At 42.2% G+C, this 14,691-nt stretch overlaps 1 protein-coding gene across 2 annotated transcripts in view; it reads right to left on the reverse strand.

The window, feature by feature from the left end:
- FLT1 (fms related receptor tyrosine kinase 1) overlaps positions 1-14,691 on the reverse strand; it is a 173,053-nt gene that overhangs the window by 102,875 nt on the left and 55,487 nt on the right. For both annotated transcript variants that reach the window (XM_060129362.1, XM_060129361.1), the window contains exons 7-10: positions 12,285-12,459; positions 11,174-11,291; positions 8,905-9,074; positions 8,379-8,538 (exon numbers count right to left, since the gene is read on the reverse strand). In XM_060129362.1, coding sequence (XP_059985345.1) covers positions 8,379-8,538; positions 8,905-9,074; positions 11,174-11,291; positions 12,285-12,459 — 623 coding nt within the window. The remainder of the gene's footprint in view (positions 1-8,378; positions 8,539-8,904; positions 9,075-11,173; positions 11,292-12,284; positions 12,460-14,691) is intronic.

Consider the following 14,691-nt stretch of genomic DNA (forward strand, 5'->3'; position numbering starts at 1 on the left):
TCCCTCTTTCTCCTTCATCTCCTTTCATCAGTCTTCCGTGAGCTCTGTGAGGCCCCCGGAGGGCTGAGTGCTTGCTGAATCCTGACCTAGAAAATTAAGCCTGAACAATGAGCGAGAGGGAATGGGACTTCCCTGCAAGAGATCAAAAACGCCTGCGTGGTGTGCAAGTCACAGGGAGGAAAGTGGGCACAGGAAAAGCGCCCAATTAACTGTTTGACTTGCTGTCCTCCTGAGGTTGGTCCTATTCAGGCTCGCTCATCCCCTTGGGCTTTCTAGCCCCTCAGAGGGTCTCCTCCCACCTGCAGGTTTGGGGCCTGAACCAGCATCTCATCATCCCTGGTTCCCGAAGAGACGGTACCATGGGAGTCAAATTCCCCCAACTGCCGCTAACCTCCTTCTCCAGCCCCCGTTCAACTCTGACTCAACCGGTGGACTCTGTGATCAGTGGGGACAAGAGTAAACCCAAGAAGTGAGGTCAGTGCTCTCCTACCCCTGTCCCCTCAGGGATTTCGGTTCCTTTCTCTGGGAGCCGACGGCGATCCACCTGAGGAGTCCCATGGGTCACCCATGAATAGTAACCTTCTGAAATGCCAACCTACTTAGCCTCTTTTACTCCACGATCTGAAAACACCTGAGAAACAACTTTCTGAGCTTCAGTTTCCTTATGGGGAAATTACGGCCATGATGTAGGATTGCTGCCCAGATTACGCATAATGTGGAATGATGGGCGCAACTTTGGCACTAGAAAGGGCTGGTTGATGGAGTCTCTCCTACAGCTATTATGAAGTAGTCAACTGCACTCACGGGGACCAAACATCCCATGCGGCTTCTAGAGAAGGTATGAAGAAGCAAGTATTGGAGCTCATTACGAAGCACTACCTGGACCAGAGTCTAAATCCATCACACCCTTCCTTCTACTCCAATCCACCAGGTTCTGCTTTTTCACCTACAAGGGCAGTGAAGTTACATGATAAACCACAGACGAAGGTCCATATTTCAAGAAACAGTCTCCCAAGCCAATAGCGAGAGAACTAAAATGCCGCTTTCCAAGGACAGGTGCATGTTGTACAAGTGATTTCTCCTATTTATGTATGACTAAGGATCTTGTGTCAGGACAGGAGTTTCTAGATTCAGTCATGAAAATGCCCCCTTCAATTTTTAAAATCTGTGACTATGGGCCAAAGACAGTAGGAGAGGTTCTGCCAATCTTCCCAAATTGTGTGTCACTACCTTCTGGTCCTCCTAATCCTGGGAAACTACACTGAACTTTGCTCAAAAGTTCCCTCTAAAAACCATCCAGCATGGACTTCCTATGATTCAGCCTTTTGGCTTAATATAAGCACATAATGAAACGTTTGATAGGAATTACAGGAGACAGTTAATTAGGAACAATTATTCATCGGACTCCCTGAATTCCTACGAAGAGTGGGAAAAGAGGAAAAAATCTCGCAAAGTGTAGAGAAGTGGCAAAGAGGCAGCTGGCAAACGAGCTCGCTCTCTGTTCTCAGGTCTTTGCATGAACTCTTAATAAGGGCTGTTGTCAGAGCACTCACATGGGGTGGCAAGCACTTCCTCATCTCGTAATTATATAACAGAACGCAAGACGCTGCCCATTAGCAAGTGAGCAGTCACTTGGCGTGTGATGAAAGCTTCCCGGAGATGGCCAGATTTACTCCGTTGTTTGTTTAAGCTCAAAGTCCTGCTCAAGTGGGCTTGGGGGGAAGTGGTCGCCTTCCAAGTCCCCGTTTTGATTCAGGGTTTTGCGTGTGGCAAGTTAAAATTCTCTGGAGCCTGCCTGGTTTGAGTCTGCATACACACACGAGACGTGGATACAAATTGTATGTGTACTTAAAAGGAGCGTGCTAAATATTAAAACGTGTAGACTGCGGTCATATTTCCAAAAGAAGAGGTCTGCTTAAATGACAGCTTCCCTCAGACACTGACCTACATCTAGCCCCCAGGAGATGTTGACTTTTTCAATGCTTAAATTGGTAAGACTTTCATTCTGTAGACAGAAAATCCAATACAAAACTGTTTCAGCATAGAAAGAATAGACATTCACGCTGGTGGTCAATTAAATTTGGGTCCTTGAATACATTTCTCATTAACTACCATTAGCAAGTGTTTTGTCTTTGCCCTGTTAATTTTACTTACCCCTCTGATGCACAAAACTGTGTTCCCCCCAAATGATCTAGACCTAACACATCCCTAATGATTCAGGCCTTCCTTTCTTTGCCAATTTGGTGACGTAAACAATAGAGAAATGCAATTAGGCAACTTCTGAGAGTTCCTAGACGCCTCTGTCCTCCCTTATTTTGTAGGCCACCCCCTGCCACCCCTCCCCCACTAAAACCCCTAGCACACTTAGTCCTGGAGTGGTCTCCTCATGGAACACTCACTCTGAGCCAACGAAGAGTGTTCCAGAAATGGGGAATCAAATTGTGAGGCAGGGAATGTTATTTTCTCTCTCTTTCCTTTCTTTTTCTTTTTTTGATTGAAGTATAGTTGATTTACAGTGCTGTGACAGGGCATATTATTTTCTATCAAACGTCTAAACACATAATTATTTGAGACGCCAACATCTGATTTACTTTCTAGAGTTTTGGAAGCAGGTCCTTGAGATTCCATGGATGTCTTTTAGGCTTTTCTTAGCAAACCCACAATTTTAGCTAAGAAAGTAATAAAGAATACCCTAGCCCCTCCACCTTCCATGAGTTGAGAATCCAACTACAGTTTTTTGCATTCTGAAGGGGTTCACTGGCAAAACACCAAGTGAATCAAGCAAAGTTTTAGGGCTAACTGGGCAAAGAATGATAATGCCTTGGTCTGTATGGGCTGGACCAAAACTGACAGAGGTCGTCCAGGTTGACACCGAGGAAAACAGGGGTTGACACCGGTGGTGGAGGAGCTGCTGCATTTTTTTTCTTAATGGGTGATTACTGACATTACTGAGTCAATTCTGTACCACGGAATACATCATCACAAGTAAGACTTTTCTTATGACCATGCTATTTTCATAAGTTGTTTTTTGTTTTCTGTTAATTTGGCCGTGATCTTCAGAGTTAATCCTCAGGTCCAATGGCTTTATAATTTGTAAGAAGCAGAAGGAAAATAGTGTGCAACAGCTAGGAAATCATTTCAAGCTTTTTTGAAGAAGACGTCATTTCAAGTGAATTTCTTACTTCACTCCTTACTCAGTGGGTATTATAGGAAAGGGGAAGCACAGCAGTTACCATTCACAGAAGGGGAAATTGAAGCCCAGATTAAATAACTGGCCAAGGTCACACAGAAGTCAGGGACTGGGCCAAGAATAGAACCCATTTCCTTGATTCCCAGGTCTCTATCCCCAAGACTGCGGAGGAGAGATCCTGCAGGTCCGTATATAGAGAGGATAAGTAATCACCAAATAGATCTGACTTTACATAATTAAACAAATTCTAAACCCAAATGCTATGTATCTTTGTTTTGCACATGGTTGGTGCCCAATCAATATCTGTGATAACAGACGGTTGACAGTATATTTAGACTGAATACTGACCACGTGCAAAATGCATTGTAAGATGTGGGCAATGTCAACACGGAAGAAGTAGCAGAGATTTCTCTCTACCTATTTTTATTGATCATCACAGACAGTGGATGAAGGAAATGAGACTTTCACAAAGAATCTACTACACCTAACAATTTTTCCATTAAAGAACGATGATAGAGGGACTTCCCTGGTGGCACAGTGGTTAAGAATCCGCCTGCCAATGCAGGTCGGGACACAGGTTCAAGCCCTGGTCCGGGAAGATCCCACATGCTGCGGAGCAACTAAGCCCATGCACCACAACTACTGAGCCTGCGCTCCAGAGCCCGCGAGCCACAATTACTGACCCCGCGAGCCACAACTACTGAAGCCCACATGCCTACAGCCCATGCTCCACACCAAGAGAAGCCACCGCAATGAGAAACCCGCGCACTGCAACGAAGAGTAGCCCTTGCTCGCCACAACTAGAGAAAAGCCCGCACGCAGCAGCACAGCCAAAAGTAAATAAATAAATTTCTATATGAAAGAATGATATATGCACCTCTATCAGTGTAATTTATTTATGACCTGGAAATGATTTGTGATGGTTAGATGGGGAGAGGGAATTAAAATAGCCTGTGATCTAAAGAATGTTTGTTCTAAAACCCAAGCTGCCATCATTATAGGCTGCCGGCCTTAAACCTCCTTATAGAAAAGAACCAGACTGCTCTTTCCTCATTCCTCCTGGGTTCCTCAAATCCATCCCCCTTCCATTCCCTAAAGAGGGGCCCCTTCCAAAGAGTCTAACATTGTTCCTTTACAGACCATCCTCCGCTGAGTGGGCAACCTTATCCACATAATATTTCCTGTGAGACTGGACCAGTGCTGTGGCGAAGCTTATCAAGGACCATGAGATGGAGACCAGCTCACTGCGCGGGCGGTGAGTCGTCCTACTTAGTTCTTCAAAATACAGGGGGGGAGGTGAATTTCTAGAAGTCTCGAGTGGGCTCTCCGAGCAGGGGTCAGCTCTCTCACGTCCCGCTCTGCCCCTTCCCAGCCTCGGCCAACCCACAGGCCAGAACCACTTCCTCCTATGGCAGGAAACAAACGAATGGGGCTGGCCACCCAACTGGGGAGTCACTTTATTCCCCCTTTATACATTTGAGCTTATTTTCACTTTTGCCTAGCTCACCTACGTGGCCGTTTTCTTTTTTCTTCTTTTGAAAAATCATAAATTCTATTTTCCTCAAGTCTATAACCCAGACCTACTAGAGATTTCTATTTCTAAGGCACGGCAAAATTACATTTTACTTTCCACAGTTTGTGTTCACTTCTCAGAAATATTAGGTAAACATTCTCACTGTTGTGAAACTAGGTCTACAGTAGGCAGAAAATTCTTTTCAAGTTCCTTAAAAGTTTCAGAGCCTTATTGAGAGACATTTACCCTAACGCTAGCAGTAATTACAACCTTGCATTATGTCCATGGCACTCTGTACCTTTCCCAAGTACATTGCCTCACTGGTGCTCATATTCTCTATGAAGTATAGGGAATTACCTCTATTTCATATGAACAGATGCTGTAAACTACACACATGTGAAAGGTACTGTAAGTTCACCATCCTGCTGTGTGCTCCCTGGGTTTATGCTCAGGCTGACATGGGGCAAGTTTAGGACAATCTATTTAAGGAGTCCCTGCTGGCTGCTAAGCATGAGAAAAGTCCCTCATTCGGTGCTAATAACTTATTTTTTTTTAATTCAAAAGAAATCGTCTACTTCTACTACTTTACCACCCATATCTGCAGAAAAGTAAAAGGGGGGAAAGATTGTGCTGTATTCCCCCTCAGCTCATTACGTACATGAGTCTAAAAGTAAACCACCCCTGCCCCACCCTTACTCTTAATGTTTTATGAGAACAAATTCTAGGTGAATCAGAAACCACAGTGTTTAAAAATGTGGTAAGCTGCTGAGTTACGTTCTTTTTCAAAAAGGAGGAAGTTTCTGTTAAATTTATTTATGGCTCTTCATACCCACAAAGATGAACTAGTTGAGCAGTTGTTCTGATCGTTTTAAAAAATATTTATTGGATTCCAGAAAACTATACAATTTAAGTCTGAACTTCTTTACTTTAGACCCATTAACCTTGGGCCATATTAAACCAATTAATAATTTTGAGCTACTGAAAACATATACCTTCTAACCTCAAAACTAATGCTTTGGTTGTGGTCCTTATATAGATCTACCCCTTAACTAGAGCCTCAAATTTAAATACCAAGAACTATTCTACATATTCAAGAGTAATGTGTATATTAATCACCTAATCTCTTTTGACAATGATGCACAGATACCACTCTGCAACTACGTACCATGTAACCCAGAATAAGTAAGATTTTAAAAATTCATGGAATGGAACATCCCTTATTCAAATGTCACTAAAATTCCTGTCTGCAACTGAAATTAAGTATATAAAATAGATTTTGTATAAAATAGATTTATATAAAATAGATTTATATAAAATAGATTTATATAAAGACATATTTGAAAAATTTTAGTAGTAAAAGAGGGCTTCATTTACCTGTCAGTTTGAGCTTTTCTCTCTATATAAAATAGATTTATATAAAATAGATTTATATAAAGACATATTTGAAAAATTTTAGCAGTAAAAGAGGGCTTCATTTACCTGTCAGTTTGAGCTTTTCTCTCTCTGCAGGGTCAAATCGAATTCTCCGATTTGCTTTCTAGTGCACAAAGGTCCCATATATCTTTCTGAAAATTATTTCTACGTTAAATGTACTGATTTAACCACCAAGCATCAAATCTGGACCTGACACAGGTAAGCTACTCAGTCTACTGACTTTAAAAATGAGAGCTGCTTAGGGATATGCACATTTCCTGCAGATAATTTCAAGCAACAATTTGAATCATCACTGAAAGAGTTAAAGCTTTCATTTCTGATGTCTTGTGATCGGTTAAAAAAGAAAGAATGCCTTTAACCTTATTAATAATGCCTTATTAAGAGAATAAATCAAATGGCCAACAAACATTTACTGAAGATGTAAGGTACTGCTCTGAATTTTGAGAGAATTCCAAGAGGAGTACGATATCCTTCCATGCCTCGGCAAGCTTACTCTATAACACGGGAGAAGGATCCCATACGCCACAAAGATATCAGAAGAAGAGAGGTAACGTTTACAAAGTTTCGCTCCAGCTGACCTCATTCCCCAAACCATATTTTATTAGCATTATTCAAATCTAACTTTATAATATTATGTTCTATCACTCACAATTGTTACTTTCTCATAGTTACTAGCTCTAATCCTAAACAGAGCTGAAATTTTAGATTGGCTCCTGTCAAAACAAAAATTAAGAATATCTTAAAAAGGCTGTTATTCCATAACAGGTATTCCTGTTCCATAAAGGTATTCCATACCTTTATCCAAACCTAACAGCTTAAGTTAGTTATTTTAAATTTATTTGCAAGTTAGGTTAGCACAAATACTTAAAGGGACAAGTCCATAAATATGGATGTCCATCTCCAAATCAGCAAAATAAATAAAATCTCAGTAGATCTCACTTTCTTTGGGGTTGAATGATCACAGTGGTAAAGAAGGTATTCAAGATATGCTTTTTCTTAGCAAATTCAAGATATTTCTGTTCTTAGCAAATGATTCACTTAGATGAGAAATCAGACGTGTGGAAACAGCTACTACTCAGGAATTCCGTAACTTACCAGTAACTTTCACGATCAGAATGATATGCCTTAAAATACTAAAACACAAGATGAAGACAAGTTGAAATTGCAGGAAGAATCTAGAAAACCAAACAGCCTCTTCCGTTTGTGCCACAATTACGTCATATTTCTTTTTTATCAAGCTAATTAAAAAAAAAAACGGCAATTCTCCCAACCACTCTGCTAGTGGAATTAAAAGCAATAAAGAAAATATTGATCATTCTTGAGCAGTCTCAATACTATCTTACTTGATAGTAAGATAGTTGCACCTATCAATTCTATTCCTGTCCTTCAAATTTGCTCCCATGAACTATCATTAGTATCAATCCTCTAGACTAAACAGTAATGGAAAACAACAAACAGGGCTCGGTCATCCACAGGAAGCAAGGAAACACTGCACAGTTAACCAAGGGCAGGGCTGAATTCATTCAGCAGATACACCCTGAGCATCTGTGTGTGCCAGGCACGGTGCCGGCCCCTGAAGACAGAGACGTGCTGAATCAGCTCACAGCTTAGAGAAAAGACAAGTGTACGCACACCTTGTGATGTGACAGTGGTGTCAGCAAAGTGCTGTTCATGCTGAGGAGGGAGAAAGGGGGTCTGAATGAGAAAGTCTGGAGGGTGGGGAAGGTGACAGCCTTGTTGAGCCTGGAAAGATATAGGAGGACCTCCTAGGAAGCAGAAAATGCATGGAAGCTCATTTCCGACAGATGAAGGAGCATGCTCAGAGCCTAGGAAAGGTAATGATCTTCAGCGGTGGGAAGATCTGATGCCATACTCGGTGCTTACAGAGTGGGAAATGGGGAGACCAGTGTAACTGATGCAGTGGTGGAGCCAAAGTCTGGGTGTTCTCGGTTGGAAAGCAAGAGATGCGAGTTCCAACCTGAGTTCCAAAGAACGGCTCACAGGGCGACCTTCATTCTGTCCCTGTGCTCCTAGCCTTAAACTGTAAGCTAGAGAGAAAAATTAAGAAACGGTTAGACATGGGTAAGGAAGAAGAGTAGCTATATTGCCTACCTTTTCCCAAGGCAGGGAAAGCCTTTGGCCCCAGTGGACCGCACGTGCCATCTACCAGCTCCCATAAGACCCTTGAGTCCAGGGGTCAAAAAGTATTCGAAAGTTACTCAAGAAACGAACTGTCCCTACCTTGCTTTGGAATGATTATGGTTACAGGGATGCCAGAACCACGTGATGGTAGGTTGAGGGATACCGTAAATGGTGCAAGTCAGGATTTGTCTGCTGCCCAGTGGGTAGAGAGTCGGGTATGGAAACGATGATACAGCCTTTTCATAAATCTGGGGTTTCACTGAAAGGAGAAAATAGGACAGAGGTCAAGAGCTGTTCTCATGACTCCCTCCTGGACCACAGCGAAGGACCACATTCTCGCTGGTGTTGCTGTCAGGGAAACACACATGGACAGAACCCTCGGATTCGTTATTATAACGCCAACTGAAAAGCGTATGTACATTCCGACCACAATGATAAAAAAAAAAATCATATTGCTTATGGAAGAGAGCAAGCAACCATGAAATAGTTGGGATGGGGAATAAGTGGTTTTTAAAACAGTTTTTTTAAAAAATTTTGCTTTCTTTGTTATACTGACTTTTGACACAAATTTTCACGAATTTCACCCCCCACCAGAACCAAAAGAAAGTCTGAACAGTGAACTTACCATTGACAATTAGAGTGGCAGTGAGGTTTTTTAACACGTTTGACTGCTTTAGGCCCAGCAAGATCGTGTAATCCCCCGCATCTTCGGCAGTCACATCTTTGATGACCAACGAATAGCCACGAACCAAGTAGCGGGCAGATTTCTCAGTGGCTGGTAACCCATCTTTTAACCTGTGGTGAAGGGCACGATCAGTAAGTCATTTCACATTGCCTCTGCAATATCACCTTAACGTTGCCATTTAAGGATGTGAGATCCAGTTTAGGCATCTTGAGCCTTAGATCCTCAATATTCATTTAAAACATTTAGACACTGACTTTTTAGTAAAGCCCAGTGGGATTTTTAGACTGGGAAACACTTCATGTTGATTGGCAAAGAGGAAAGAAGCCGAAAGAAAGGCAAGTGACGGTTTCATGCACCCACACGGACGCGGGTCACCCCTGTGACTTAAGTCTAACCTAGAAGCACAGGCTGATTCCATCTGAGATGTTTTTCAGAGCTCTCCACGAGGCTCCATCAGCAATACCAGGGTCATTGTGAGTCAGATCAACTAGATCACTTCTCCAGATAAAAATAAAAATAGATTTTCCTATTGTGGCCTCATGTGGAGTTCTTATTAGTTATATAAATGGTCACACCAGTTGCCCTTTCATGAGCTCGAGTGAAACCAAGATTATCAAGGTTCTTTCCCATGGGGAAGAAAAGTGAAGGCAAAGAACTCAAACAAAAGGTATAAACTTAAACAGAATGTTTTTAAACTGCAGAGACAGACTTAATGCCTGGATGCCATGCAGCTGCATACAGAACTGGGAGTCAGGCTTGAAGGCTTGTCCTGGCTCTGCCACTGTGTGCCCTGAACTTATCCATTTCAGCCTCAGGTTCTCCGAGTTTCTCAAAGATCTCTTTCACTGTAAAATTCTAGGATTTCCTTAAATGACTGTTCTTTCAATGGGCATTTTTCATCTGTTAGTAGGAGTTTACTGTGTCCTGCATAAAGCTGTCATATTAGGAACGGCACTGGTTCATAGTCATGCACGTGTTACACAGTCATGCAAATTCCCATTACTAGTGGGTCTCAGTTCCAAAGCAGCTAAAACGCCTATGCTCTATTTTGTGACTACAAATCCCATTTTACTATCCTTGAAATTATTTCCTCTATAAACAAGCCAGTATCTTCAAAAATGGGTTGATATTTTTGGTTTGTTTTAGGTCCTTGCTACTTAGCTACTGAAGAAATCAGCAGTGTTGAACAGTTGGGGATACTCTCAGGTACTGAAAGAGGGAATGTACTTCCCTGAGCGATTCCATTCCTATTCAGGAATAATGTACATTCATAATATCTAAAACGTTTCATAGTAAATTTCCTATGAAACAAACAAAAAAATCTCCTTTCTACTGCGAGGGCATGAAGGGGCATAGCACAAAGTCTCTCATTTTCTCTTTAATTCCCTATTAACGATCTGAGGAAACTGAAAACAAATGCTCCAGCCATATGATACTGAAAGCAAAACAAGCTACGGTTGAGATTCTATATCCTATGGGCTGTTTTCCTAATCAGTTTTGTACTATTTGTTTAGAATGTGGTGGGTGAGCCAAAGATCCTGGCGTTGCAAAATGATTTAACAAAATGACAGCAGATTATCAACAGATTACATTGTCTTACAGCAGGTATTGGGCTCGCATTAAAAAAGACCGCCTAAAGAGTTTCTGAATTTGCAAACTTCGAGCCAAAAAGCCCTTAATTAGTTCAAGTAGGGCCATGAGTGCATCCCTGCCACTGAATAAGTCTTGTCTCTATTAATGTTTGTTTAATTTTAAAACAAGACTGGAACTTTCAGCCCAGCAGTATCTCAAAGAATTAATTTTCGATAAGAAGAGAATTATTATCCTCCTCACAAGGGCCCACTTCTTCAGGGTTAATAGAGCATGTTACACACCAGAGATGCTTCCTAATCCTTGCTCATTGACATCATAGGAAGGTTGAGAGAGGCACAAATTTAGTCGCAGGGAGTGAATGACTAAACTGAAATGAGCACTCAGAAAAGGAATCCCTTGCTCCATCCTGTAATTTACATTATTTTCCTTCCCCTCCAGCCCTTCCCACCCACTCCCCTCCCAGCCCAGAAATCAGCCCAAGTTCTTAGTTCTTCACTGCTGTCTGGGAAGCTTATCTTTTTTTCTTTTCTTTTCAGGAATTCAAGTCACTGGGCTCCTGCATCCTCCTACTGAAAAAGCGTATCTTAAGCCGCTAGGAACATAACTGTGAGCCTACCATACAACTTCTGGCGAGGGAAACGCCTTCACTTTCACAGAGAGCCGATAAGACCGCATGCCAGCTACAGTCTCAAACACCTGCTGCTGTCGAGGTTTCACTGTGATGAACGCTTTATCTTCGAAAAGAGAAGTGATAAATCCATTAGAAAAGACTACATTTGTGTAAACAAAAGAAAACCAAAAAAACGCCAACCCGCTGCCTCATTCAAGGAGGGTGCAACCAGTGACTAAATAGAGCTGAATTAGGATCAAGGCCGTCGGTGAGCCCAAATACTGATCAGTGAATAAAATCACTTCAAAGTACTCTAACTGGCTTAATACTTGCAAAATCAAATGGTCCCAGGGATATAAAAACCCAGTGGCAGGGCAACAGAAATAAAACACCTTAAACACCTATATTGAAACAACAAAAGTATAAAGATACTTCTAAAAATCTACCCGGCCAATGTGAATACCACGGGAGAAGGTTGTTCCACGCCCTTCTAAAATAACGAATTTGATATAAGACATCAACTGGAGAAAGTCAAAAGAATATCAAAGGCCGTTGATAGAACGGTCCCCTAGTTTCTGCTCCTTACAAGTTTTTCTTTTCAGTGGTAGAAACAAATAAGGTTTATGAAAGATTCTAAAGAGGGTGAAGTATTTTCTTTACAGAATTTGCCTACTGGCACTGAGCAAAACTAGTAGGATTTCAGGAGCGTAAAACCAGAGATAGAAGAGCATCAATTCTAAATAATTTATCACAGCATCTTTTTCTCTAACTCAGTAGCAGTGCCTAAGAAATTTCTCCCAGAAAATGAAGGTAAAACGGACTGTATTTTTCTGTTTTGTTCATACGCAACACTAAGTAAAGAATTTCACATAGATTCTAATACCTGACTTATTAGCCACAATAAATTTGTAAGGAAAAGATTCTCTAGCCAGTGCAAAAGTATTACATTTAAAGAACACTTAATGTGATTTGCTCTTTGGCAGGGGGGCGGAGGGAGACAAAGTTGTATTTGTTCATGACAGTGTACCTCTTGGCCAAAAGAAAATTTACGTTTGTTTTTTTTTAATAGAACCCTCCAATTCTGCAATGATTAGAAAGCAGAGCATGGGTTGCTTACCATATATATGCACTGAGGTGTTAACAGATTTCAATGACGGGCCGCTTTTCACATGACAGATGTAAAGTCCTTTGTCTCTGTTCTGCACTTTGTCAATAAAAAGAATGCTGTAGAATACATTGTTGCGGGAATTGCGTCGGTCAATTCGTTGCCTTATAGAGGCTCTCTTATTTATCTAGAAAGAAAACGGGTAACAAACGTAGAAGGAGTCACTGTTGGCGCTCAGAGTTACAGCATTTCTCAGATGATTCCTCAGACTAATACTTTACGCTAAGAGGCAAACCCGCCCAGAGCGAGATGCACACAACCGACATCTCCGTCTCGACGTGTTTCCAACACGTGCCGTGGCAGCACTGACTTAGCACTTCATTTTCCTCAAATGGACTTTCACACACGATATCTCAACAGTTTCTCACAAGCCAGGGAGATTGGCAGGGTTATTGCCCTTATTGTAGATGCAGAAATTGAAGCATCAGAAACACTGGCCAGTGTAGCCTGGGAACTTGGGTCTTCTGAGTACAAATCTAACTCTTCCCTCTAGCACCTCCCTCTCTAACCAGTAACCTGTTCTCTAGGCAGCGGTACCACACACAGACTCGCGCCATGATTAGTATCTGGATTAATCACAGGGTTTCTCTTAATACATCACCACGTGAGTTTTCTTTTGCTTCCTTTTAGAAATGAAGGGAAAGATTATGAATCCTGGCTACACCTATTAAGGCGTAATGATCCTAGTTTCATTTCCCGATTTGCGCAAGGCTTGCCAATATCTGCTAAATACCATGAAATGGGTCTGGGGGCCTGCAAAGCCGTCAACAAGTTTCGCCAGCGATCTGGGGGGGGGGTGCCGTCCTATGTTTGCGGGCCTCAGGCTCAGCGATATAAACTGGCCACAATGACCCACTCCTGGCTTTGCAAAGATGAGGTCACGGTGCCTTTTCCTTTCATTGTTCCTTCCTTTCTTTTCTTTCTTTTTTTTTTTTTTAAGCATTGCATTTTATAACACATAATACGTTATTTCCTCCTCTCAGTTCGTCCCCGTGAGGAGGCACAGAAAAAGACTTTGGAAGCTGGTCAAACTAATCTCTGGGTCTTGAACTTAGTTCTCCTGTGTGCCACGCTGGATAAATTCTACCCACCTGTCCTTCTACTGCCCTGTTGGAACAGACACACGTTACGCCATTTTCTCCATTCTCAGCAGCGACCACAGAGAAGACATCGATCATAGCAATCAAAAATCAGAGATTCTGGGCTTCCCTGGTGGCGCAGTGGTTGGGAGTCCGCCTGCCTATGCGGGGGACGCGGGTTCGTGCCCCGGTCCGGGAGGATCCCACGTGCCGCGGAGCGACTGGGCCTGCGCGTCCGGAGCCTGTGCTCCGCAACGGGAGAGGCCACAGCAGTGAGAGGCCCGCGTACCGCAAAAACAAAACAAAAAAACAAAAAACAAAAAAAACAGAGACTCTGTGCCCTGCATGAAAGACTGAGGGACCATCGGCAACTCTGTTCACGTCGGTATCACTTCTCCCTTCTCCCTTTGAGAAGGCTTTCCTTTCTCGAGCTCGAGTAACATTGGTATTGTTTCTGCCCTGGTACCCTAAAACTGCCCCTGGGTTTCAGAACAGGGTCATCAGCACCGTCCAGCAGCCACGTGTGGCTATTTAAATTAAAATGAAACAAAATGTAAAATTCGGCTCCTCAGTCCCGCAAGCCACATTCCACGTGCATAGGTGGCTAGTGGTTAGCGTTTCAGACCACTTCCATCACAGCAAGTTCCACTGGACAGCACCATTTTCGAAGGTTATGGGCATTCAGCAGATGTACTACCATACTCTCACTTACAGCAGCAACACTGACAGGGTACACGTTTCTTCCCTCGTTCCATGTATTGAGTATATGATTTCCATCAAAACCCAGAATATATTACTACAAGTCGTAGCATTTTTATTTCAATGAAACAATACCATTTTCTAGAAAATACCTTATGACTGATGAGTCAATGTGTCCCTACAGGGCACTTGTGGTACCGTTTTGTTGCTAAGTTATTCTGTTTTCATAGCAAGAAATGTATATATTGTACAGCACAGGGAATAGAGCCCAATATTTTCTAATACCTGTAAATAGAGTATAATCTATAAAAATTTTGAATCACTATGTTGTACACCTGAAACGAGGATAACACTGTAAATCAACTATACCTCAATTAAAAAAAAAAAGCTCGCGACTGATGCATTAATCTTAATTACACATGCATAATTTAATCATAAGCTAACTTCCTGATTGGGCCATCTGAATGACGTAACAAGTGATTTACCTGGGATGTGCCACATGAATCACACAGACATACAAGAAATGGGGCTGGAACCACTTTCAGATGTTTCTGAACAGTTTATCAGAGATTGCCCGCCTA

The sequence above is a fragment of the Lagenorhynchus albirostris genome, chromosome 18, assembly GCF_949774975.1.
Source record: "Lagenorhynchus albirostris chromosome 18, mLagAlb1.1, whole genome shotgun sequence".
Classification (NCBI taxonomy): domain Eukaryota; kingdom Metazoa; phylum Chordata; class Mammalia; order Artiodactyla; family Delphinidae; genus Lagenorhynchus; species Lagenorhynchus albirostris.